The 26782-nt window shown below is 52.8% G+C and overlaps 1 protein-coding gene across 1 annotated transcript; it reads left to right on the plus strand.

Moving 5' to 3' along the window:
* LOC131918978 (myosin-6) lies at window positions 1-25803 on the plus strand. The gene is made up of 36 exons (XM_059273085.1): window positions 1-211; window positions 1795-1938; window positions 2340-2496; window positions 2583-2610; window positions 2861-2969; window positions 3795-3887; window positions 4606-4669; window positions 4894-4992; window positions 5658-5761; window positions 5854-5992; window positions 6382-6650; window positions 6949-7119; window positions 8288-8597; window positions 9216-9286; window positions 9544-9631; window positions 9719-9836; window positions 9979-10102; window positions 10309-10445; window positions 12950-13205; window positions 13364-13606; window positions 13776-13952; window positions 14227-14372; window positions 14648-14738; window positions 16379-16768; window positions 17119-17245; window positions 17336-17454; window positions 17755-17951; window positions 18503-18686; window positions 18825-18990; window positions 19091-19215; window positions 20206-20514; window positions 20905-21108; window positions 23062-23187; window positions 23295-23570; window positions 24846-24941; window positions 25609-25803. The coding sequence occupies exons 1-36, from the start codon at window positions 11-13 to the stop codon at window positions 25801-25803; spliced, it is 5853 nt and encodes a 1950-aa protein (XP_059129068.1). The 5' UTR covers window positions 1-10.
* The last annotated feature ends 979 nt before the right edge of the window (window positions 25804-26782 follow it).

Here is a 26782-nt window from a genome sequence, read left to right on the forward strand (position 1 = left end):
GAGTGACAGGATGACGGATGCCCAGATGGCTGACTTTGGGGCAGCAGCCCAATACCTCCGCAAGTCCGAGAAGGAGCGCCTGGAGGCCCAGACTCGGCCCTTTGACATCCGCACAGAGTGCTTCGTGCCTGACGACAAGGAGGAGTATGTCAAGGCCAAGATCGTGTCCCGGGAGGGGGGCAAGGTCACGGCCGAGACTGAAAATGGCAAGGTGTGTGCCACAGCGGCAAGATGGCGGGGTGGGGGTGGGCAGGCGGGAGGTGCGGGTGGGGGTAGGGGAGCGGGGCAGCTTTGGGAAAGGGGCCGGGTGGAGCCACCTGTACTGGGAACTAAGAGCCTGAGAAGAGGGTGAGAACACCAAGGTGTGCTCCCTTGGGAACCTCAGCATCAGAACCCTCTCAAGGGACCTAAGCAGGTGCACCAAAGTGTCACCCAAGAGATGCTCTCTTGCCAGAAAGGAGACCTGCACCGATGCTGTCTTCCTCCTCAGGGAGGGCTGTAGATGAAGGGCACAAGCGCAGCATTAAAGGCAGCTCCCCTTTCTGGCAGCTACATCCCTCTTGTCCGTGCCTCAGTTTCCCCCAAGAGTTCACTTTCTCAAATTCCCTTCCCCTAAACCAAGAGCAAATTCAGACCCAGATGAATATAAAGGGCAGAACTTTAGCGCTGAGAGCTGAGGCCTGAGGCCAGCATACACCCAAACGCCTCTTTTCCCTCGGTCTACCCATGAGACCCACCCCTGTCACCAGTAGGGTTCGGAGCTGTGTGTCTCACAGGTTTACTGCCCAAATGTTGCTTCCCAAGGATGTGTGGATCGACAGCTACAACCCACAAAGGTTTCTAAGCAGTCCTGGTTCAGCCAGCTCTGGTCACTATGAAGGCACATCATTGAGCTGTTAAGAGCCACCACTGATCCACTGTAAAAACACTTGAATCCCGGTGGCCAGATGGTATTGGCATCAAGGCATAGCAAACCGATGCCAACTGAACCCCAACTATGACTGATGAAGAGCACAGAGTTGGGGTGTTCAGGAGACAACTAGAGTAGCTAGAGTTTTCCTGCCTGGCCCACAGTCAGGACAAATCTCTCTCACCTGCCAGTCCCACAGCCGCTCAGACCCAACCGAGTAAACACAGAGACTTATATTGGTTACAAACTGTATGGCCGTGGTAGGCTTCTTGCTAACTGTTCTTACAGCTTAAATTAATCCATTTCCATAAATCTATACCTTGCCACGTGGCTCGTGGCTTACCGGCATCTTCACATGCTGTTTCTCATCATGGCGGCTGGCAGTGTCTCTGACTCAGCCTTCCACTTCCCAGCTTTATTCTCCTCCTTGTCCCGGCTACACTTCCTGCCTGGCCACTGGCCAATCAGTGATTTATTTATTGACCAATCAGCAACACATTTGCCATACAGACCATCCCACAGCACCCAAGAGTCACACACGACACAGTGTACACAGATTCTGGAGCTGCTAGTCCTCAGCTTTGCCTTTATATATTTAAAACATGGGCACAGAAAAGAAACAATCACTGGGCAGGGTCGGAAGCTGGCGAGAGGAAGGGACCGTAGAATATCTTTAGAGCACAGGCAGGAAAATCACCTGGGTCTTGAGTCCTAGAGGAGTTAGGGGCAGGAAGCTGGGATCCTTGTCACCTAATAACTCTGAGAATGATGCCAAGCCAGGACTGTGTCCGGGGAAGAGAAAGAGCACAGGGCTGGCAGACGGGATCTGACAAGAGCCCACAGGACAGTGGTCACCCATCCTGTCACCCGCTCCCCTTCTCTAGACAGTGACCGTAAAAGAGGACCAGGTGATGCAGCAGAACCCGCCCAAGTTTGACAAGATTGAGGACATGGCCATGCTCACCTTCCTGCACGAGCCTGCTGTTCTGTACAACCTCAAGGAGCGCTACGCAGCCTGGATGATCTACGTGAGTGGCTGCTACACGCTGCAGAGGCCTCCACAGGCCAGGGGACTCACAAAAACAGGGGGTAGGCCGGGCGGTGGTGGCGCACGCCTTTAATCCCAGCACTAGGGAGGCAGAGCCAGGCGGATCTCTGTGAGTTCGAGGCCAGCCTGGGCTACCAAGTGAGTTCCAGGAAAGGCGCAAAGCTACACGGAGAAACCCTGTCTCGGAAAAGAAAAAAAAAAAAAAAAAAAACAGGGGGTAGAAAAGCTCCCAAAAGGCCCATTCTCCTCTCACCCTGACCGCCCCCTTAAGCTGCAGAGTGAAGGGAGCCAGCTGACGTGGCTGGGGATGCCTCTGACGGCCCCGACTGCCAGTCCTAGGCTCCCCTTATCAACCACACACCGGCTTTGTCTTCTGCTCAGACCTACTCAGGCCTCTTCTGCGTCACCGTCAACCCCTACAAGTGGCTGCCAGTGTACAATGCTGAAGTAGTGGCTGCCTACCGGGGCAAGAAGAGGAGCGAGGCCCCGCCCCACATCTTCTCCATCTCTGATAACGCCTATCAGTACATGCTGACGGGTGAGCCTAGTGCCCGGGACCTGGGTCCCCTCTTCCCTAGTCTCCACCTAGCCCCAACCCATTGCCTCTCCTCTTCTCTCTTCCAGATCGGGAGAACCAGTCCATCCTCATCACGTGAGCAAGCACTATGCCTCCACAGGGGTTGTGGGTGGGGATGCCCAGGCTGACCCCTGGGGTACAGGTGGGAAGGAGAGCTTTCCAGGGAATAACTGCAAGAGTATGGGGAACTGGGCTCTTTTTAGAAGGCAAATCTCAGGGGGTGCTGGGCTCTGGTGGCCTGAACTAGGAAAAGAAGAGTGTGGAGAAGTTTGTATGAACAATAGTGTGGGGTTCCTGGGTTCTGATTGTCCCTTGTTGCCTCAAGTGGAGAATCCGGAGCGGGGAAGACTGTGAACACGAAGCGCGTCATCCAGTACTTCGCCAGCATTGCGGCCATAGGGGACCGTAAGAAGGACAATCCCAATGCAAACAAGGTGAGTGTGGGTCACAGGCTCGGCAGAGGAGACGCAGGGGGCAGAGCAGGGGTTGTGCGTGTCAGATCCTCCCAGCAGCACACACGTGCTCTGAGATCTGTGTGTAGAACAGGGCTTGTGTGTCACTAAAGATCCTCCCGGCAGCACACACGTGCTCTGAGGTCTGTGTGTAGAACAGGGCTTGTGTGTCACTAAAGATCCTCCCGGCAGCACACACGTGCTCTGAGATCTGTGTGTAGAACAGGGCTTGTGTGTCACTAAAGATCCTCCCGGCAGCACACACGTGCTCTGAGGTCTGTGTGTAGAACAGGGCTTGTGTGTCACTAAAGATCCTCCCGGCAGCACACACGTGCTCTGAGGTCTGTGTGTAGAACAGGGCTTGTGTGTCACTAAAGATCCTCCTGGCAGCACACACGTGCTCTGAGGTCTGTGTGTAGAACAGGGCTTGTGTGTCACTAAAGATCCTCCTGGCAGCACACACGTGCTCTGAGATCTGTGTGTAGAGCAGGGCTTGTACGTGTCAGATCCTCCCAGCAGCACGCACGTGCTCTGAGGTCTGTGTGTAGAACAGGGCTTGTGTGTCACTAAAGATCCTCCCGGCAGCACACACGTGCTCTGAGATCTGTGTGTAGAACAGGGCTTGTGCGTGTCAGATCCTCCCGGCAGGACACGCGTGCCTGTGTGTCCTGAGATCTGGTGTGGTCTGAAGACTCACCACCCATCCAACCCCACCCACTCCTGGGGATCAGAGTAGGCATCCAGCCAATCAAAACCTTCTAGAAGCGAATAGTAGATGAACCCCTCGAACTTCTGCTCCTTCTACAGGGCACCCTGGAGGACCAGATTATCCAGGCTAACCCCGCTCTGGAGGCCTTCGGCAACGCCAAGACCGTCAGGAATGACAACTCCTCCAGATTTGTGAGTGATCCTGGACCACTACCAGACGGTCTCATCCAAACTTGTCAGGAAAACGGGAGTTCTGTCCTGCCAACAATCAACATAGTTGGTTGATTGTGTCACCCCTGAATTTGGATATCATTAAGCACATGTGTATGCACACACACACACACACACACACACACACACACACACACAGAGCAAACCCTTCTGACCCAACCTGGCTCCTTGAGTTCTGGGAACCCAGGAAAGAGATCCAAACTGTCCACAGATGTGGCAGAGTTGATTTGGGCCATATTTGAAATCTCTGATGAGCATTTCCCAAATGTTTTCACTTTGGTCTTGAGAGGAAAGACACACTCTGGGGCCAAAAGCCTGAATTTCTACAGGCTGAGCAAGTCACCAACCTCCCTGAGCCCAAGCCCTTCACTTGTGAAACGGGGTAACGGCTCCTACCCCACGGGACACTGCCAGGTGAAGTGGGACGAGGTGACAGGCACAAACCAGGCTTTGACATGGACTCAGCCTGGCTGCTGCTCTCCCTGCAGCCTCTCACTGGTATCTGGGAGTGAGCTGTCTCTTCTTAGTTTTACTGATGCTAAACTACAACGCCAAATAGACCATTTACTTCTAGAATCATCCATTTATATCCCAATCATCCATTCTGGGTTGGGCTAAAGTCCCAGATGTGATTCCATGTTTCTGCGCAGTTCCTTCACTCTGTCTGGTCTACCCACAGGGGAAGTTCATCAGGATCCACTTCGGAGCCACTGGGAAGCTGGCTTCTGCAGACATAGAGACCTGTGAGTACCCTCCACGCCTGCTCCCTTCCCGCTGCACGGCCCCATCTCCTCTCTCCCTCGGTCTTCTGCCTAGATCTCTGCCTACTCGTGGCTTTAATATTCTTCACTGAAACCAGTCTCTCCTGGGTTTCTTCACCACGATGTGGGAGCCTCTTGCTCTGATCCCTACCCTTTTGCTGACTCACCTCTTTCCTCTCACCTGCCTACCCTCCTCTTTTCCTCAGACCTTCTGGAGAAGTCTCGGGTGATCTTCCAGCTCAAGGCTGAGAGGAACTACCACATCTTCTACCAGATCCTGTCCAACAAGAAGCCGGAGCTGCTGGGTAAGGCCAGCCTGACCACTGCCCATGTCCTCCCCCAGCCTGCCCATGGGGCTCCTCCCCTAGCTCTGTCCAACCTCTCTTTCCCCTCTTTCCTCTGCCCCTCTCTTTCCCTCCCTCCTCCCTGCTGGTCTGCCCTCTCTTCCTCCTCCCTTCTCCCTGCTGGTCTGCCCTCTCTCCCTCCTCCCTCCTCCCTGCTGGTCTGCCCTCTCTCCCTCCTCCCTCATCCCTGCTGGTCTGCCCTCTCTCCCTCCTCCCTCCTCCCTGCTGGTCTGTCCTCTCTTTCCCTCCCTCCTCCCTGCTGGTCTGCCCTCTCTTGATGACTGTCAAGTACCTTGCTCCTTACTTGGGTCTTCGCTCTCTTCAGCCTTTTCTCCCCTCCTCCTTTTTTCCCTTCTTCTCCTCCCTCCTCCCTGCTGGTCTGTTCCTCTCTTCCTCCTCCCTCCTCCTTCTTGTCCCACATTCTCCTTCTCCCTTTTTACCGGGGCCTGGGGGCTTCTTTCCTGGTCCCTCACTTCTTTTGTATTGGCTCATTGGCACTCACTGACTGTCCTCTTCTCTACCTCCTCCCTGTCCTGTGTTTCTCCACTCTTCCTCCATTCTCTCCTCCTTCCCCTTCTCTACCTCCTTCTCCCCCATCCCCACCTTGCCCTCCCTGCTTGGCACAGACATGCTGCTGGTCACCAACAACCCCTATGACTACGCCTTCGTGTCTCAGGGAGAGGTGTCTGTGGCCTCCATCGATGACTCCGAGGAGCTTTTGGCCACTGATGTGAGTGAGGAGGCTGGAGATGCCTTTGGGGGGTTCTGGAGAGCTCCTGGATCACCCTCCACCCACCCTCTGCGTCTCTCCCTCTGTCCCAGAGCGCCTTTGACGTGCTGAGCTTCACGGCGGAGGAGAAGGCGGGTGTCTACAAGCTGACGGGCGCCATCATGCACTATGGAAACATGAAGTTCAAGCAGAAGCAGCGGGAGGAGCAGGCGGAGCCAGACGGCACCGAAGGTGTGGAGGAGGTGCAGGGCTGAGGGAACCGGGGGTGCTGCATGGGCTGAAGAGGCCTGTTGACCTCACATGCTGAACACAGTCTCTAGGGACAAGTCTCCCAGGCTGTGCCCAGAGGTTCTTTCAACAAGCCTTAAGGAATTGGGTTGGCAACAAAATTGTTTGGACCATCATACAGAAAGTAGGAGGAAACTGGGAAGAATATGAGAAGCAGTTGATCAATATCTTCACCCAGGCAGGCTGGAGAAACTGAGGCTTGTGGGATAGAGAGAGGGAGTGGGGGATAGGGTGGGACAAGGCCTTGGCAAGTGGACCCACACACCAATCAGAAGTTGGTTGGGACTAGGAAGGGAGGTGTTGAAAGCACTTTCACTCTCCCTGTCACTCAGATGCCGACAAGTCCGCCTACCTCATGGGGCTGAACTCGGCCGACCTGCTCAAGGGGCTGTGCCACCCTCGAGTCAAAGTGGGCAACGAGTATGTCACCAAGGGGCAGAGCGTACAGCAGGTGTACTACTCCATCGGGGCACTGGCCAAGTCAGTGTACGAGAAGATGTTCAACTGGATGGTGACACGCATCAACGCAACCCTGGAGACCAAGCAGCCACGCCAGTACTTCATAGGTGTCCTGGACATCGCCGGCTTTGAGATCTTCGATGTGAGTCTGGCAGCCCTGGCCTGGGACCCCACTGGTCCCTCACCCACTCACTCACACCTTCAGTCCCATGTGGAGGGCCAGCCGTGGGCCAGGCACAGGACGGCAGTGGGGATCGAGGAGTGACAGCCAATCCCTGTCCCTGCCCTCAGGAGAGGCTCTCCTTCCCCTGTCATGACCTGGGAGGGGACCAGCCATGCCTGTGCTGGGCTCGGGCAGGTGTGTGGCACAGCCCTAGGCTGAGCCTGATGGCCACTCGGACCCTCAGTCAGCCTGCCTGACCGGCTGCCACACCCTCCAGTTCAACAGCTTCGAGCAGCTGTGCATCAACTTCACCAACGAGAAGCTGCAACAGTTTTTCAACCACCACATGTTCGTGCTGGAGCAGGAGGAGTACAAGAAGGAAGGCATTGAGTGGGAGTTCATCGACTTCGGGATGGACCTGCAGGCCTGCATCGACCTCATTGAGAAGGTGTGTCCGGTCTCCGCTAACTGAGCTCCCTTCTCTGCCAACCCAGACAAAGTAGTGGGTCCATCCTTTCTACCCTCAGGAAACTACAGTTCCCAGAATCCCAAGCTGCTCCCCAGCCGAGCTTCACCCACTGTGGCGAGGTCACGGGCCCCCACAAGTGCTGTCCTCTTTCCTCAGACTTTGAGGAAAGCTTGTTTTCTTGTTCTACTATATGACAGTCACCTCCCAGGGACTCCTGACCCTTCTCTATCACATAAGAAACATCATTCATGGAAAGATCCTAGACAGAAACTGGAAATGTCTACTCTTCTTGCTTGCTGAGAAATAACCAATTTCCAACCGGTCTCCTCAGGAGACGAGTGTCCCCTGTGCCATGATGATTTCCTGCAGTGTGCCTTGCCCTTTGCTGCAGGCCAGAGCCCAGTATCTGACCTGCATGCAGTCGGTCACTAGCCACTGAAAATGGGAACGTCCCACAAGCTGAGTCATTACTTGAATTCTAGACCAAGGCTCTCATCTTCCAGAGACCACAGAATCCCCTAAACAGTGGGAGAGGCATATGCATCTTTCTAGAGAAGGGGTCTCCAACTTCACCAAATTCTTAAAAGAATTCTAGTCTCAGAACCTAGACCCCCCCCCCCCAGCCAACCCTTGAATTGACAGGGGTCTGGCTGCCTCTGTAGCCTACCTAGTTCTGTGGACACACATCTGTCCCTAGCCTAAAAAAGAAGCTTTTTCTAGTTTTTGCAGGCCTTGAGGGGAGTGATTAGGAATGCATAGCTATTTTGCTATTGGGGGAAAGAATTATGTGGGTTAGCACCCGATGCAATTGGATATAGGTTAATTAAGAATATAATCAGCCGGGCAGTGGTGGCGCACGCCTGTAATCCCAGCACTCAGGAGGCTGAGGCAGAAGGAGCTCTGTGAGTTCGAGGCCAGCCTGGTCTAAAGAGTAAGTTCTAGGACAGCCAGGTCTGTTACACAGAGAAACCCTGTCTCAAGAAACCAAAAAAAGAAAGAAAAGAAAAGAATACTTCTTCCTATCTTGGACCAAGAGGTTCCATCCAGGCACCCTTCACCACGCTAGCAATGCAGGTCTGTTGAGTCTTCTTGGCAGAGTGTGGGAGTGTAAATAGGGATTCTTTCTCTCCTTGGTCTACGCTGTCAGCCCATGGGCATCATGTCCATCCTGGAGGAGGAGTGCATGTTCCCCAAGGCCTCAGACATGACCTTCAAGGCCAAGCTGTATGACAACCACCTGGGCAAGTCCAACAACTTCCAGAAGCCTCGCAACGTCAAGGGGAAGCAGGAAGCCCACTTCTCGTTGGTGCACTATGCCGGCACCGTGGACTACAACATCATGGGCTGGCTGGAAAAGAACAAGGACCCTCTCAATGAGACCGTGGTGGGCTTGTACCAAAAGTCCTCCCTCAAGCTCATGGCCACACTCTTCTCCACCTATGCTTCTGCTGATACTGGTAAGGGGGCAACCCCCACAGTGGGCTGGGGTTCACAGATGTGGGGTCCAGAGGCAGCAGCCGAGCCCAGCCAGTCCATCTCCACTCTCCTGTACCATTCCCTACCTTGTGCCATGGATGCTGGCACACATGTCTGTCTCCTGAAGGCTGAGAGCGCCTGGTGGTCAGCAAGGGTGGCACACACATTTCTGTAGATGCCCAGCACAGAGCAAGCACAAAGGAGTTTTTAAGGCACACGGAGAAGATCGTTGAACAAAGGGTAGGACAGATGAGCCCCCGGTTCAGAGAATGGAGAAAACAGGTGTGGTTTGAAATGACTAGGGTGAAGTCGAAAAAGAGAGAATGGAAAGAGCGTGAAGGTGGGGTTAGGAGAGGTTAGGAGAGAGGAAGAACAGGGCCCTGAGAGTGTTTTCTGAACTCCAGGTGAGCTGTCTCATAGGCTTATCTCAGCCAGCACTCTCCCTAGCTTTTAGAGGTGGTTACTGCCACCCTCATGGAAAACAGTTGGCCCAAAGTCACACAGCCCTTGCCCTGCCCCTGCCCTGCCCCTGCCCTGCCCTTGCCCAGGAGTGCCTGTGTTTTTAAGTTCTTATTCATTGGTCCTTCTCGTGTTTTTAGGCGACAGTGGTAAAGGCAAAGGAGGCAAGAAGAAAGGTTCGTCCTTCCAGACAGTGTCTGCTCTCCACCGGGTAAGAAGGGCCCAGAGATTCCAGAACACCTGTAGCGGGGAGGCTCGGGGGCCTTTAGGCTGTAACTCTCTCCTGATGCTCTGTGTGTGGGAAGGAAAGAAGCTAGCTACATGATCATTTTCTTGGTATTTAAACACTGTATGAGACTGAACTCACCCTGCTTCCTTGGGTGGTTCTGCTGATGGGGCATCTGGAGCCCAGTGCTCAGGGCCCCACGGTCCTCACGGCCCCTGACTCCCCACTCTACTCACATCCAGGAAAATCTGAACAAGCTGATGACAAACCTTAGGACCACCCACCCTCACTTTGTGCGCTGCATCATCCCCAATGAGCGGAAGGCTCCAGGTGAGCCGCAGGGAGGTTTTAGTCAAGGGAGGCTGCCTGCCGTCCGCTTACCTGGGGGCTGATTCCCTTCTCCCCTTGCTGCCCCAGGGGTGATGGACAACCCCCTGGTCATGCACCAGCTGCGATGCAACGGTGTGCTGGAGGGCATCCGCATCTGCAGGAAGGGCTTCCCCAACCGAATTCTTTATGGGGACTTCCGCCAGAGGTGGGTAAGGGGTGCCCCAGGGCTCCGGGAGCCAGGGGTGGGCTGACTTGGTGGGTGTGGGGGGTCTATGGTGGCCCTGGAATTCTGTAGGCAGAGCAGACCCACACAGAATGCAAATGACTCTGAGAACTTCCCTCCCAAGGTACCGCATCCTGAACCCAGCAGCCATCCCTGAGGGCCAATTTATTGACAGCAGGAAAGGGGCTGAGAAGCTGCTGGGCTCCCTGGACATTGACCACAACCAGTACAAGTTTGGTCACACCAAGGTGAGTCTGGAGCTCCACATCACGGTTGCAGAGCAGGTGGCCACGCTGAGTGGCACAGCTGAGACTTTTTGCATCCCCACAGTCAGACCCCGAATGCAGAGGTGACGGGTCCCCGGGAGCTCACTGGACAGTCTTTCCCCCACCTCTACCCTGGTCACCCTCCTCTGAGGCTGTGCCCCACGCTGGTTCTACCCACTTGCCCACAGGTGTTCTTCAAGGCGGGGCTGCTGGGGCTGCTGGAGGAGATGCGTGATGAGAGGCTGAGCCGCATCATCACCAGAATCCAGGCTCAGGCCCGAGGCCAGCTCATGCGCATTGAGTTCAAGAAGATAGTGGAACGCAGGTGAGGCAGGAGGGAAGGGAAAGGTGTCAGGGGAGAGGCAGGCAGGCAGTGCAGACCTGGGTTCAGACCCAGGCTCCACCGCTTGCTAGTGATGTGGCCGAGCAACGCTACTGCTACAGGTTTCATTTGGAACCATTGTTTTAAAGGCTCCAAAGACACCTCAAAACACTGGCTTAATTAAGAAGTCTGTAGATGTATAAACTAGTACAGGATGTTGAAAAACGTTTTATTCTCTTTTTAACATTCTTAGTTTTTTAAAGTTAAATTCATTTATTTATTGGGGAGATGCCATATCACATATATAAAAGTCAGAGGACAACCCACAGAGTTGGGTGTCTCTTTCTACTGTTTGGGTCCAAAGACTCAAACTCAGGTCTTCAAGTTTTCAGCTTTCCTCTTTTGCTCTTTCTTTCTTTCTTTCTTTCTTTCTTTCTTTCTTTCTTTCTTTCTTTCTTTCTTTCTTTCTCTCTCTCTCTCTTTCTCTCTCTCTCTCTCTCTCTCTCTCTCTCTTTCTTTCTTTTTAAAGACAGGATCTCTCTGTGTAGCCCTGGTTTATGTTACATTTATTTGTTAATTTCGTGTGTCCGTGTGTATGTGCTATGTGTGTATATGTATGTATCTGTGCATGAGCCATGGTGCATCTAGAGGTCAGAGGACAATTTGCAGGAGTCAGTTCTCCGCATCTACTCTGTTCAGATCCAGGGACTGAACTCAGGCCGCGAGGCTAGACAGCAACAGTCTTTGAATGCCGAGCCATCTCGCCAGCCCTGGTCTCCTCTTTAAAGATGGACTATCGTGTGCTCTTAATTTTTTCAAGTTTTTGACAAATTCATACATATATACAATACACTGTAACCATACTCACCCCACTGCCCCTTCCCCAACACCCCTTCTTCTTCCTAACTAGCCCCCTCTTGCTTTCATGTCTTTATTTCTTTTGAATCATCATACTTTAATCATACTTTTCCATTCCACTCCTGAAGACAGTCCCACAGAGAAAGCCCCTCACATGTACACCATGAGACAAAAACCAGTTTTCATAGAGGTCTTAATCTTAAGAGCGGAGACCTGGAAAAAACCTCAATTTCCATCTAAAAGGGAGTGGTTAAACTGTATTCCAGTCATTTGGTGAAATACTACGAAACAATGAAAACGGCTAAGCTGTAACTACATGGTACAAACATTTGAACTTTAAAAGCATAAGTCACTTAGGGAACAAAAGCAAGTCATACAAGCCGACACTCAGCATGACACAGTATTTCTTTATAAAGCTCAGAAATAATAAAAACAGAAATGCATTTCAAATTTTTTTTTTAATTTTTGTTTTGTTTTGTTTTGTTTTTTGAGACAGGGTTTCCCTGTGTAACAGCCCTGGCTGTCATGGAACTCACTTTGTAGCCCAGGCTGGCCTCGAACTCACAGAGATCCTCTTGCCTCTGCCTCTCAAGTACTGGGATTAAAAGCATCACCACCATGCCCTGCTCAGAAATGCATTGTTTAAAGTTACTTTTGTACATTGTTAAAATATTTTCTCTGAAGAAGTGAGGAGATGAGGAGCTGGGGAAATGACTCAGGAGGCGTTTACTGTGCAAACATGAGTACATCTCCAGCAGCCACATGAAAACCCAAGTGTGGCTGCATAAACCTGGGATCCCAGCGATGTGGGGTGCAGAGACAGGAGTCTCACCAGGACTTGCTGGAGACCAGCCTAAGTGAACCGGCAAATCCCAGGTTCAGTGTCCCGAGGGAATAAGGCAGAGAGTGACAGAGACACCTAATGTCCTCCTCTGGCCTCTAGGTACACATGGGCATGCACACTCACACACGTGTGTCTGTATACAACACATGCACAAATTTTAAAAAATGGAGACCATGTCTCACTATGTATCCAGGGCTGGCTTGGAACTCACTATGTAGACCAGGCTGACCTCCACAGCAATCCACCCGCTTCTGCCTCCTGAGCGCTAGGATAAAAGGTGTGCACTACCACACTCAGAAAAAAAAAAAACTTAAGTAAGAAAATGAAAACTAAGATGGGCAGCAGCAATGGCTGCTTCTAGTAGAGGCCCAGGAAAGGCAGAGGGCGGAGCACACTGCTAGCTCAGTGTCTGGAGGCTCCATCTCCTGCTCAGGGGGTGGGTTCACAAGCAGTCATCTTGTTTTTATATTTCATGCCATGCATGTCACAGGAATGCTGAGATGTCAAGTGCTACATAGTCTGTAGCTTATCTGAAGGTCTCCTGAAAATGAAGCAGTGAGCACAGGAGACACTCTCTGCTCCTGCCCCAGTAGGGGAGTGCACATCACCCTTTCATTGACGTCACTAAGTCATGAATCCCCATTCAGTGTAGAGATCCTGGCTTGGAAGGACACACGGGCTACAATGGCCCTTGTCCTTGCTGCCTACAAACCTGCTTAGGTAGAGGAGGAGGCCAGTGCAACCGATAGAATGACTGAGGAGACTTCCTTCCAGCTTTCTTCCTGATTCCACACTTTGTTGTCAGGGATGCCCTGCTGGTAATCCAGTGGAACATCCGGGCCTTCATGGGGGTCAAGAATTGGCCATGGATGAAGCTCTACTTCAAGATCAAGCCACTGCTGAAGAGCGCAGAGACAGAGAAGGAGATGGCCAACATGAAGGAAGAGTTTGGACGAGTCAAAGAATCGCTGGAGAAGTCTGAGGCTCGGCGCAAGGAGCTGGAGGAGAAGATGGTGTCGCTGCTGCAGGAGAAGAATGACCTGCAGCTCCAAGTGCAGGCGGTGAGGCCACATGGCTTTCTCCTCCCTCTTTCTCTCTGTCTCCTGGATTATTGCCCATCTCATCTCCAGAGTCTAGGAATCCAGAAGCTCCAGCCCTCTGAAAGACCCTGCATCTTTCCTCTCTTTAATCATTACTTCTCCTCCTCCTCTTCCCCCAGGAACAAGACAACCTCAATGATGCAGAGGAGCGCTGCGACCAGCTGATCAAGAACAAGATCCAGCTGGAGGCCAAGGTGAAGGAGATGACTGAGAGGCTGGAGGACGAGGAGGAGATGAACGCAGAGCTCACTGCCAAGAAACGCAAGCTGGAAGATGAGTGCTCGGAGCTTAAGAAGGACATTGACGACCTGGAGCTGACACTGGCCAAGGTGGAGAAGGAGAAGCATGCCACAGAGAACAAGGTGAGGCCAGCTTCCTCGGGTTCAGCCCAGGTCTCCTGAAGGTTTCCAGACCAGAGCGTAGGCCTAGCTGGTAGCATCTTTATAGGTATCTCTGGGATGATGTCCTTTGACCCTAAAAGCAATGTGATGGGCTTTTTATTAATTTATTTTTATTTATTTTTTTGGGCAGGTTAAAAATCTAACAGAGGAGATGGCTGGGCTGGACGAGATCATCGCCAAGCTGACCAAAGAGAAGAAAGCTCTGCAAGAGGCCCACCAGCAGGCCCTGGATGACCTTCAGGCTGAGGAAGACAAGGTCAACACTCTGACCAAGTCTAAAGTCAAGCTGGAGCAGCAGGTGGATGATGTAAGTAGTAAGAGCCATGCTCCACACCTCTCTCAGATCGAGACTTTGTAGTCAGTGCCTAGAGGTGAGGAATTCTCCCCTCCCCATCTAAGGTCTACGACCCCAGGAGCTCTTCTGTTCTCTGTGCTTCCTCATCAGGCATAACGCTGAGTCCTTTGTATTTCCAGAAAGTTCTGTGCAGGCTTGAGTACCAACCCCACTGGATTCCAAATTTAAGACATACACTGTGGATTTCGGCTTTTCCAGCATTTATTTATTTTATTTTCTCCACCAGCTGGAGGGATCCCTGGAGCAGGAGAAGAAGGTGCGCATGGACCTGGAGCGAGCAAAGCGGAAGCTGGAGGGTGACCTGAAGCTGACCCAGGAGAGCATCATGGACCTGGAGAATGACAAGCTTCAGCTGGAAGAAAAACTCAAGAAGTATGACCCGTGGTGGGCAGGAGGGGCTGACGAGGGGAGCTGGCCTGGTAACCACGGCACAGAGTGCTAGATTTCCACTGGCTTGGCTGCCCTGAGCACAGGGGAAGTGAGATCCATCAGGCCTCCTCCCCCCCCACCCCCCCACCCCCCCACCCCCCCCACCCCCCGTCACTGTCAGGGCCAGGATTTCAGGGGGCTGGTTCTGGCATAAAGCAATAAAAGAAAACAGGCCCGGAGGAAAAAAGATCATCAGTCACATGTCCCTTCCACTCCAGGAAAGAGTTCGACATTAATCAGCAGAACAGTAAAATTGAGGATGAGCAGGCCTTGGCTCTTCAGCTGCAGAAGAAACTGAAGGAAAACCAGGTGACCTTATCCCTGTGTGACCAAAGTGGGTCAGAGTCTGGAGGCTGTGGGGGCTGCTTAAGGTTCTAGACAACATTTGGGACTCCAGACGGTTCAAGACCCAAGCATTCCTCAATACAGGAACACTAGCCCTCCCATCATTGAGCAAGAATGTGTCATCTTCTTGGCAAAGCTGTTTTGAGGGAGAGTCATACCTAGAAATAGGGCTTCTTTTTCCCAAGATGCACTCTGCCTGATGGACTTTCTGCTCTGGAACAATTGAGAGGACTCAATTCTCCCCTGATCCTCTCTGTTCCCCTCTGCACGGGGTGAGACAAACCCTCACGAAGCCCCTTCCCATAGGCAGCTCTGCTCCCAATCCTCGGGTACTAACCCCAACCTCTGACACAGGCTGAGAACCCATAGGCATCCCTGAAATGAAGTTCACGCCTACCTCCTGGAGTAAGTCACCTACCCTCCCTTCTACTCAGTATTCATCTCACTGTACAAAGGCAGTAAGACTGTAAACGAAGGCTTACCCACATCCGTGTGTGGTTTGTCCCCCCATCTTCTTGGATACACCTTCCTGGTTTTAGCCAGAAGATTGAGCTATCCTCGGGGACTTCTGCCACAAGTCTGGGCAAGTGGTTTGGCCTCTTGGAGACAATAATGCTGTTATCCTCACCAGGTCTCGGCACTGGGGTACAGCGTCTCCTTCTCTGTTCAAGTCCAACCTTCTCCACCTTGAGAGAAGAGGTGTAGATCTCCTCTCTCCTACCCAGGGTCCACTCTGGTTCATTTAAGTTGTCCATCACACCAAATACTGGGGTCCCACAAATCTTCCCTACAGAGACAAAGGGCCAAAATGCGAGGTGGGGCACTCTCCAAATCTAGTCAAGACCAAGACGAAGGCCACAGCAGTGAGGTGGGGTATGGAGAAGAGGGCACCTTGTGGGCACATACCTGGCTTGGAAAGGGCCAATCGGGCTAAGCTCGGGCCTGAGCATAACTAAGAAATCCACAAAGAGCAGGGAGTGCATTCGATTAGACTTCATGGTTGACTCAGACAATTACAACAGTATTTGATTGTTCTTGAGGGAGCTTGCCGCAAACGTTTGTAAAAACATGAGCACTTACTTCCCTGCCTTACGGTTAGTGGAGCAGAGTCAGGCGAAGCTGGATTCTTTGAGGTTCATAATCTCATAAGATTTCCCCCCCACCCCAAACACGGGTCCTCAGTGCTTCAGATGCAGGTGCTCAAACTGAGTTGCGGGTGCTTTTTGAAATCCTCAAAACTTGGGCATCAGCCGAATTCCTAATGGCGGCCAGTTCATTCTAGGGTGTTTAGCAGCACCCCTTGATTCTACCTACAGCTGCCATAGCATCCTCTACCAAGTCCACACAATTGAAAATGGCTCCAGGCTCCAGGCAGTGGTGGTGCATGCCTTTAATCCTAGCACTTGAGAGGCAGAGACAGGAGGATCTCTGTGAGTTTGAGGCCAGCCTGGGCTACAGAGCGAGATCCAGGACAGCCAGCTGTACCCAATGGCTGAAAACCAGTGCTAGAGATTTAGTACTGGGAGCCTTTTAGAGCCCTGGGGCAGGGGGACCTCCACGGAGGGGTCCAGGAAGCAGGTCTGAACCTCCGCGTCCCCGGCCAGGCCCGCATCGAGGAGCTGGAGGAGGAACTGGAGGCCGAACGCACAGCCAGGGCCAAGGTGGAGAAGCTGCGCTCAGACCTGTCCCGAGAGCTGGAGGAGATCAGCGAGAGGCTGGAGGAGGCCGGCGGGGCCACGTCTGTGCAGATCGAGATGAACAAGAAGCGCGAGGCCGAGTTCCAGAAGATGCGGCGGGACCTGGAGGAGGCCACCCTGCAGCACGAGGCCACGGCCGCGGCCCTGCGCAAGAAGCACGCGGACAGTGTGGCCGAGCTGGGGGAGCAGATCGACAACCTGCAGCGCGTGAAGCAGAAGCTGGAGAAGGAGAAGAGCGAGTTCAAGCTGGAGCTGGATGACGTCACCTCCAACATGGAGCAGATCATCAAGGCCAAGGTGGGCCCTCCCACCCTGTGAGGGGCTGCCTCCCCCCGCCCCTCACAGCGGTGCCTTCCTGTCCTCTCTGCCCTCTCTTGTCATTCCATTCCCCTTTATTCCCCGTTGGCCTTCACCTCCTGTCTGCCCTGCTTCTCCATAGCCTTCACCTACGTTCTGCTCATCTTCCCTCGATCCACGTCCCCTCCTCAGACTGAGTCCCTTCTGCTCTGACTATGTCACCCTCCTGCTTGTCCTCTGTGCTCTCTCCATTTCTTTTCTTCCTCTGCTCTGGGTCTACACAACCCCTCCTCCCTTCCAGTCCTGGCCCTTCCCACATTCGCCTTTCCTCTGCTCCTTACTGTGCGCAGGCAAACCTGGAGAAAGTGTCTCGGACCCTGGAGGACCAGGCCAATGAGTATCGAGTAAAGCTGGAGGAATCCCAGCGCTCGCTCAATGACTTCACCACTCAGCGAGCCAAGCTGCAGACCGAGAATGGTGGGTGCCCCTGACCATGCCCTAGCCTGCCCTCGGCAGGGCTTTGGTTGCCCCATTCCGTGACCCAAGAGCCCTTCATTCCACCTCCAGGAGAGTTGGCGAGGCAGCTGGAAGAGAAGGAGGCGCTGATTTCCCAGCTGACCCGAGGCAAGCTCTCCTACACCCAGCAGATGGAGGACCTCAAGAGGCAGCTGGAGGAGGAAGGCAAGGTGAGGCCCCGTTGACGACAGCGGCACAGACTTGATGGCATCCCTGGACGTGACGTTAACTCCAGAAATGCACCTGGAAGCCAGAGACAGTCTATTAACCTATCTCCCTAGACCCTCAAGGTCACTTAAGGACTCCTTATTTGTAAGGGAGAAAGGTTGGCAAATGAAAATCACTCACAGACGTGGAGAATCCACTTTCTTTGGGCGAGTCTGGGCCTTGACTGACGTCAATAGACATAAGAATCTAGAGAGTGGGGGCGCTGGGTTTGCCCCACTTCCTTAATGCCCACCTCTTCCCAGGCCAAGAATGCCCTGGCCCACGCACTGCAGTCAGCCCGGCATGATTGTGACCTGCTGCGGGAACAGTATGAGGAGGAAATGGAGGCCAAGGCCGAGCTACAGCGTGTCCTGTCCAAGGCCAACTCAGAGGTGGCCCAGTGGAGGACCAAGTATGAGACGGACGCCATCCAGAGGACCGAGGAGCTGGAGGAAGCCAAGTGAGTCCACTGTGACTCCCACCTGGATTTGCAAAGAGGAAGGAGCAGAGCATCTGATATGATGACAGGCAGAGTAGATGCAGGAAAGAGCTTTGGGGTGGGAGAACAGACAAATGGGGAGGCCTGGTGAGCAATAGAGGCATTTGGTAGAAAAGCCTGAGTCCTGCAACCTGTATCAGACGTACATCTGGCTGGCCCTGATTTATTTCCTTTGACGGGTGAGCTTTTGGCCCGGGTTATACCTGATACTCACGTATAAGACGAGCAAAAAGCTTGTTAGTCAGAGGAGCTACCATCATTCAGCCTGGGGGTATTCAGCCTGGGGGGGGGGGTAGGCACTGCCACCCAGATTGCTGTGTGTATAGGGGAGCCTGAGCAGCCTATGCTAGAAGATTCTAGGCACCAGCAGCCTCACCTCCTCTAGGCTGGGGTTCCAACATCTCAGGGAGCTGTGGGGAGAAACTGGGTCTTTTTTCATCAAAACTGGGAAGAAGGGGATTATCTCAAGGCCTTGTTGCTCCAAGTACAGTCACATACATTCCCCTGGACAGAAAGAAGCTGGCCCAGCGGCTTCAGGATGCCGAGGAGGCCGTGGAGGCCGTCAATGCCAAGTGCTCCTCACTGGAGAAGACCAAGCACAGGCTGCAGAACGAGATCGAGGACCTGATGGTGGACGTGGAGCGCTCCAACGCCGCCGCCGCTGCCCTGGACAAGAAGCAGAGGAACTTCGACAAGGTAGCCTCACGGTGGGGCTGTGGGCAGTGTGCATGGTGATGGTGGGGTCTGTGCCAGCTCAAGGCCAGAGCATTCTCCTTGGAGGCAGGGGAGGGAGGGGCCTGGGGCAACTCTGGCCAGTGTGCCCCTCCCCTACAGATCCTGGCAGAGTGGAAGCAGAAGTATGAGGAGTCCCAGTCAGAGCTGGAGTCGTCCCAGAAGGAGGCGCGCTCCCTGAGCACAGAGCTCTTCAAGCTCAAGAATGCCTATGAGGAGTCACTGGAGCACCTGGAGACCTTTAAGAGGGAGAACAAGAACCTTCAGGGTGTGTGAGCTGAGGGGCAGGGAAGGGCCACAGGGAAAGGTGGACCAAGTGGGATCAGGCAGCACTGGAATACTGATCTCTCTGGTCCTCTGATCCTCAGAGGAGATCTCAGACCTGACTGAACAGCTGGGAGAAGGGGGGAAAAATGTGCACGAGCTGGAGAAGATCCGCAAGCAGCTGGAGGTGGAGAAAATGGAGCTGCAGTCGGCCCTGGAGGAGGCCGAGGTGAGGCTTTGACTCTCCCTGCATTCTCCAGTCTGTCCTACTGTGCCCTTCCTTACAGGAGTCACCCTGACCCACAGACAAAAAAATCTATTGGCTCCCGTTCTTAGTAGAGGATCATGTACCCAGTAACCATGACTGCCTCCAAAGCTAAGGCTTTCACATCGGACAATGCCACGGTCCGATTTCAGGGCGGAAGGCTTGCTTCCCGGTTGGAATCTGGCCATCATAACGACAGCTCACACAGCCTGGGAGGGACATAGGCTCCGGGGTCAAAGGACCTGGATTTGAACCCCGGCATGAGACCGTCCGTGTGCCTTGCTGTCCTCATCTGTGAGGTGGAATTAATAACACACCTCATAAGATTGTTTGGATGATTATTATTATGAAGGTGAAGCGAGATAACACAGTCAAGAACTTGTTAAATATTAGCCGCTGTTACTGTGCATTGCTAAGAAGCTGGAACAGCCCCAGACTGGGGCTACAGAAACTTAAACCTTTTCTTTTTTTTAAAAATTTATTTATTTTTAATTTATGTGCATTGGTGTTCTGCCTGCATGTGTGTCTGTGTGAGGATGCCGAATCCCCTGGAACAGGAGTTAACAGTTTTGAGCTGCCATGTGGGTGCTGGGAACTGAACCTGGGTCCTCTGGAAGAGCAGCCAGTACTCTTAACCACTGAGCCATCTCTCCAACCCCAACTTAAACCTTTTCTATGACTGTTTTTTCTTGGTGGGTCAGGAACTCCTGCTGTGTTAGTCCCAAAGGTCTGGTGACTGAGAAGTCAAATTCTTTCCTTTTCAGAGTTAGGTCCAGGAGTCAGGAGGCCCTAGGCGTCCAGTACTTCCTCTCCCACAGCAGTCTGGGTACAGGGCCTGTTACCACAGCTCCTTTCTTGGCCACAGCCTGGTGAAAGTCTGTCATCCTCTCATCCCCGACATCCCACCTAATTCAGCCCTGATTACCCACCTTTGACTCCCCCCCCACTTTCCAGGCCTCCCTGGAGCACGAGGAGGGCAAGATCCTCCGCGCCCAGCTGGAGTTCAACCAGATCAAGGCAGAGATCGAAAGGAAGCTGGCAGAGAAGGACGAGGAGATGGAGCAGGCCAAGCGCAACCACCTGCGGGTGGTGGACTCCCTGCAGACCTCCTTGGATGCAGAGACGCGCAGCCGCAATGAGGCCCTGCGGGTGAAGAAAAAGATGGAGGGCGACCTCAATGAGATGGAGATCCAGCTCAGTCAGGCCAATAGAATAGCCTCAGAGGCCCAGAAGCACCTGAAGAATTCCCAAGCCCACTTGAAGGTAACAGGAGCCAGGGGGCTCAGAGGTGGTGAGTACAAGTGTCCAGAAAGATGCTAAAGGTCTAGGACCATATCATTCTGACCCAATCTTGTCCGATCTTGGAAGCTAAGCAGGACTGGGCTTGGTTCACACTTGAATGAGAGAGAGAGTAAAGGACAGGGAATCACAAATACGACAAAGTAGGAACCTCATACCTCCTGGATTCGTAGGTGTGAGGAACAGTGCGCTCTGGACCAGTCTAGCCTAGGACTAGAGAATAATGAGATATAGGTACTTATCTTTCTGTTAACAAGAGGCTGTTGGATGGGGTGAGATGGGATTGCCAGACCCCAAATGGGAGGTTCTGATGGCATGAAGTCTAGGTCCTTTCCCTTCACACTTTCTCCATAGGACACACAGCTCCAGCTGGACGATGCCCTCCACGCCAATGACGACCTGAAGGAGAACATCGCCATCGTGGAGCGGCGCAACACCCTGCTGCAGGCGGAGCTGGAGGAGCTGCGGGCTGTGGTGGAGCAGACAGAGCGATCCAGGAAGCTGGCAGAGCAGGAGCTGATTGAGACCAGTGAGCGGGTGCAGCTGCTGCACTCTCAGGTGACAGAGCTCGGGACCCTGCGCAGAAACCCCCTGGGTGTCGGAGCCCAGGATAATTTTAGAGCAAGCCAAGCAGGATTGCAAAGTATCTCACTTCTTGGGTCAACTCTCGTCTGTTAGTAGCAGCTAGGAGAACTAGAATCTTGAGGAGGAATAGACTCAGAAACGAAGTACGTCGTGACTGAGCGGTGATGCCTGTGAGTCACAAATCTGGGGACCATGGACTGCATTTTGTCACCTGATGTTCTTGATCAAGAAGGCAGCCTCCAGCTTGATTTGTAAAGACAGGAGCTCGGGATTTTTTGTTTTGTATTGTTTTGTTTTGTTTTTTGGGGTTTTTTGTTTTGTTTTGTTTTGTTTTTGTTGTTTTTTGTTTGTTTTTTTTTTTTTGTTTTGTTTTTGTTTTTCGAGACAGGGTTTCTCTGTGTAGCTTTGCGCTTTTCCTGGAACTCACTCTGTAGACCAGGCTGGCCTCGAACTCACAGAGATCCGCCTGCCTCTGCCTCCCGAGTGCTGGGATTAAAGGTGTGTGCCACCACCGCCCGGCGAGCTAGGGAATTTAAAGATGTGTAGCTGGGACTGGAGAGACGGCTCAGCAGTCAAGTGTGTTTACTGCTCTTTTGCAGGACCCAAGTCAGGTGGCTCACAATGTCCTATAACTCCGACTCCAGAAGACCTGATGTTTTTGGCCTCTGTGGGCACCTGTACTCACATGTGTATATTCACACACGCACACACATATACCCGGATTTAAAAAAAAAAAAATTTGAAGAGCCATAACTCATCTTCCTGCCAGGCAAACTGTGGGGAGGACACCACTTTATACACTCCCATTGTATCTGGTTCTACTCGCAATGAGTGTGCCGAACTATTGCAGTGTCTTGTGGGTGTGATTTTTGTTCCATAATTCAGCATATGTGTAAATGACACCATCCACTGACTGTCCTCTCCTTTAGTCAAGTACACTTTTCTCTAATTATAATCATTTCTAGTTATTTTTCCTTAAAATCTTTCCATTTCCCCTGGAACACTGCCCTGTCCCGATACACAAACATATTACTAAAGCACTCAAGGGTAAAACTCCAGACCTTGGGCTGTTTAGAGCCTTTCTTCAGAGCTGAGTAATTTCCTGGACCATATCCATCCCCATAAAGAAAGGAAAAGTAAGGAATATCCTGAAAGCTAGGCTTGTTTAATTTTTATTTGTGCGGTATACACATGTTCTTGTGTGCACGTGTGTAGAGGCCGGGGGTCAAGAATGGGCGTCTTCCTCTATGGTTCTCCATCTTATCTTTTGAGATAAGGGAGAGCTGGCTGGACTGGCCGATGAGCTTCATCTGTCTCTAAGCTCCCCACACTGGGCTTACAGATGCGCGCCACTGCCACGCCAGCTTCCACATGGCTTCGTGTTTGTGTGGCAGGTGCTGCACCGAGACACCTCCCCAGCCTTAGGCGGCTGCTGCTGCTGCTCCCCCTTCTTTAACTTCTTCTTCTTTTCAATGACCCCTTCTAATTTTCTCTGAACAAAAATATGGAACCAAGCAATAAAGTATGTAGAGACTCATAGAGGTTTCCTAGTGAGAACTTAGTCAGGATCCAAGGAGTTTGCTTTATCCAGCAGGGCTGCATAAGGAGATGATTTGACCACGGACAGGGGTACCAGGTGTTTGGAAGGGTCTGCACTTGACTGTGCAGTGTGTGCTTTGATCTAGCAAAGGGGAGATCTTTTGCCCTGCCCCTTGGCATTGTTATAAAAAGCCCTTTTGATGAGGCAGAAGGGACCATTGGATTTTGATCTAGGTCCTCCTGAAGCTATCCTGTGTTTCTGTCTTTCTTCTCTACGCCATCTACAAGTTTCTTATTCCTCTCTCCTCCTCATAGGAACCCTTTAAAAGGTGGGAGCTGGTCTCCCACAAAAGTGTGTATTTGATGCTTTTCTCTATTCATATCTAGAACACCAGCCTCATCAACCAGAAGAAGAAGATGGACGCAGACCTGTCCCAACTCCAGACTGAGGTGGAAGAGGCAGTGCAGGAGTGTAGGAACGCAGAGGAGAAGGCCAAGAAGGCCATCACAGACGTGAGTCCCCTACCCTGCCTACCCACTCCAAGCCAGCATCTCCCCAGCCTGCACAGTGAGCCCACGAGGACCTGAGCAGACCACATGCCCTCCTCTCCCATGCACAGGCCGCCATGATGGCAGAGGAGCTGAAGAAGGAGCAGGACACCAGCGCCCACCTGGAGCGCATGAAGAAGAACATGGAGCAGACTATCAAGGACCTGCAGCACCGGCTGGACGAAGCAGAGCAGATCGCCCTCAAGGGCGGCAAGAAGCAGCTGCAGAAGCTGGAGGCCCGGGTTCGGGAGCTGGAGAACGAGCTGGAGGCTGAGCAGAAGCGCAACGCGGAGTCTGTGAAGGGCATGAGGAAGAGTGAGCGCCGCATCAAGGAGCTCACCTACCAGGTTGGCGGGATGGATCAGGACTGAGCAATGGTTTTACCGGCCCACCTCTGGGCTCAGACAGGGCCCTGCTGCGCTGGGCCATCACTCATTAATGCCAGGCACCACTTCTCACCAGTACCTTTAGATGCTCTCTGCAGTTTCTCTGACAGGTTCTGGAGGCAGTTCAGCTTGAGCCCAGGAATTTTTGCAGTAAATGGAGACCCCCTACTTCACTATTTCACTCCACGTTTCCCCAGGTTTTTTAGCATTTCAAAGTGCTACAATTAAAGCTTCCAACTAGTCCGAAGAGTCCCTCTGCCCTCTGCCAGCCAGACACCAAGAAACGCCATATGGCACTTTAGGAACAAGAGTCAGTTCACGGGAGAAAACAGAGATCTTCTGTGGAACTATGGGGAGAACGAAGGGAAGCCAAGGCCTTAGAGCAGCACCTCAGAGTGTCTGAACTCCACCTGCACAGCTGAGGTTGACCATTGACCTGCTAGTCTCAATTTCTGGGAAGAGAATGCTAAGGAGATGGGTAGATTGGTCCATTTAAGAAGGGGATACAATGCCGGGCAGTGGTGGCACACGTCTTTAATCCCAGCACTCGGGAGGCAGAGGCAGGCGGATCTCTGTGCATTCGAGGCCAGCCTGGTCTACAGAGAGAGATCCAGGAAAGGCACAAAACTACACAGAGAAACCCTGTCTCAAAACAAACAAACAAACAAAAAAAGAAGGGGATACAAGAGGCACAGGGTAAAGATTGATTACCTATTGTGGACAAAAGTGTGGTGGCATCCTAGAACATCAAATGACATGGAGACAGGAATGACCAAGGGTCACTGGAGCCACTGACCTTGCTGCCCAAATTCTGGCTCTGGAGAATGCTGGAATAACGGGCTGTGTTAATTAGGATAATCTAGACAATGATAACCCTAGCTTTTCCTTCGCTTTCTTTACTGTTCCTCTAACCACTGGCCGAAAGTGCCCATGTGGCTGCAAGGGGAACTCTGTTCACCAGATGGAGGCCGGGTAGACCCTAACCCTCCACACGACCACACAAGGAAGTTCCCTGTGGCTCTGAGAACCTTCCCACAGCACCCCAACACTCATTAACTTGTGGGTCCCCGACTAAAATTCCCTTTGAGCTACAAAGAGAGACCGCACCCCCTTGACAGCCACTGGAGGGGGAAGCAGCTGAGGCCTGGGGAGAAGACTAGGCTGAGGGAGGAGGGGATGATGATCGCATTTGCTCCTCTTCCCCAAAACTGGCTTTTCCTTCCCACCCACCTCCAGACAGAGGAGGACAAGAAGAACCTGCTGAGGCTGCAGGACCTGGTGGACAAGCTGCAGCTGAAGGTGAAGGCCTACAAGCGCCAGGCTGAGGAGGCGGTGAGTGGATAGTTTGCTATCTTTTATCAACACACCTACTAGTGAGAGCCAGCGAGCAGCTGCCGCCGTGGGGCCCAGACAAGGGTCTGCGCTAACCTACAGCTCAGCCGTGTGTTCTGCATGTCTAGTACAATCAGAGCTGTATTTAGTACCCCAGGTTCAAAGCACCAGTGCTGTGTGTGTCCTGCCTGCGTCTGCCCGCTAGCTGCTTACAGTCCACATATGTAAGACCAAGTGAGGGAGCGGGGACAGTGCAGAGGACAGGAAAGGGCCAAGCGTTGGAACCGGGGCTGAAAGGGAACCTAACTAGACACAAAGCAAAAGAGAAGAGATCTGGGCAGACAGAAACCTGTGGGTGCGGTGTGGATGAGCACAGCTGTGCAGAAAACTCCCAGCTCTACAGGCATCTGTCCGAGGCACAACCGGAATAGATGCCGTGAATCTGGATTCTGAGCAGGGGTATGCCAGGCAGCGTGGGTTCATTCCAGGCAGTGGGTGGCCATGAGGGATTTTAAGCACCAGACAAGTTTGAGGAGGGTACCAAGCAGGACATCCCTGGGAGGGCTGCCACAGGAAGTGAGGAGTGGTTCAGGGACAGGGACCGTGAGATTCTGGGCGTCCATGGCTCTTCTCACCCCATCCTCCCATCCCTTTTATCCGCTCATAGGAAGAGCAGGCCAACACCAACCTGTCCAAGTTCCGCAAGGTGCAGCATGAACTGGATGAGGCAGAGGAGAGAGCGGACATCGCCGAGTCCCAGGTCAACAAGCTGCGGGCCAAGAGCCGCGACATTGGTGCCAAGGTGGGCCCCTCCCCTGAAATTGCTAGCCACACTCTCACCAGAATGTCCCTGCATGCATGATGTTCTGAACAGCTATGTGTATATCCCATATACATCTAGACATGGAGAACAGGCAATATGCACAACCTGAGGGTCTCACAGACACCTAAGCCTGAGAATCCACTCTCCCTCTCACACACTCACAGCAGCCCTAGGTCTGTTTTCCAAACAACCAGCATCCCTGTCATGAGACTTCAAGATCCCCGAGATTTAAACGCCCCCCTTTCCAAGGGCGTCTTCCTAAAGCCACTGAAAGCTCTAGGGATTCCTCCTTAGACCACTTTGCCCATTGCCCTCATGCCTCTTATTCCTTTCTCAGCAGAAAATGCACGATGAGGAATGATGTGGCCTGAAGAACCTTGCTGTTGCTAGCCCACAATAAACACAAATACCTGATCCTCCCTGTCCCCTTCGTCCTTTCTACCAGCTGTCCATCTGAGGTGGGAATTTGGGTGGCCCCAGGGGAGGGTGGCCACGGCCTTAGTGTCAGAGCTGTGGGATCAAAAGCACCCCGTATCTGTGGAGGAAGAGACCACGAGAGAAGTGAGGTGCCCCGTCTCAGTAGTCCCAGCTCTGTGTTGTCAACTGCACAAGTCAAGAAACAGAAAAATTTCAAAAGTGGGAGAAACGAAAGCCAGGTGCGATGACCCAAGCCTATAGTCTCAGCAGGCCATAGGAGGTGGAAGCAAGCGGCAGCCTCTGCTAGAAAGCGAGTTCAAAGCCAGCCTGGGCAATGTGAGACCCTACCTCAAAAGCAACAAAACAACAACCCCCTCAAAGAGTAGGGAGAGCAAAGGCACTGAACAGGCAAGCCGACTCCAGACACGCACGGGGCATGGAAGTTTGGTGCGCAGGCGGAAACCGTCCTCAGCCACTCCACCCCTGAGCTGGCAGAAATTAGAGTTGTTCTGGGCTGTGTGTTCTTTCTAAAATGAACTGCCCACTGATGCCAAGAGGGTGTCTGCCCTGCTGTGGATGGAAGCGCAGGAAACTGCTGTGG

This window comes from Peromyscus eremicus, chromosome 9, assembly GCF_949786415.1.
Source record: "Peromyscus eremicus chromosome 9, PerEre_H2_v1, whole genome shotgun sequence".
In the NCBI taxonomy this organism is placed as follows: domain Eukaryota; kingdom Metazoa; phylum Chordata; class Mammalia; order Rodentia; family Cricetidae; genus Peromyscus; species Peromyscus eremicus.

What these genes read in the sequence shown, in the direction of transcription:
- LOC131918978 (XM_059273085.1), top strand. Translation starts at nt 11, where the DNA reads ATGACGGATGCCCAGATGGCTGACTTTGGGGCAGCAGCCCAATACCTC. An exon ending in ACAAGTTTGGTCACACCAAG is followed by an intron (nt 10,103 to 10,308) that starts GTGAGTCTGGAG and finishes ACTTGCCCACAG; the next exon opens with GTGTTCTTCAAGGCGGGGCT. An exon ending in CAAGCTGCAGACCGAGAATG is followed by an intron (nt 17,246 to 17,335) that starts GTGGGTGCCCCT and finishes TTCCACCTCCAG; the next exon opens with GAGAGTTGGCGAGGCAGCTG.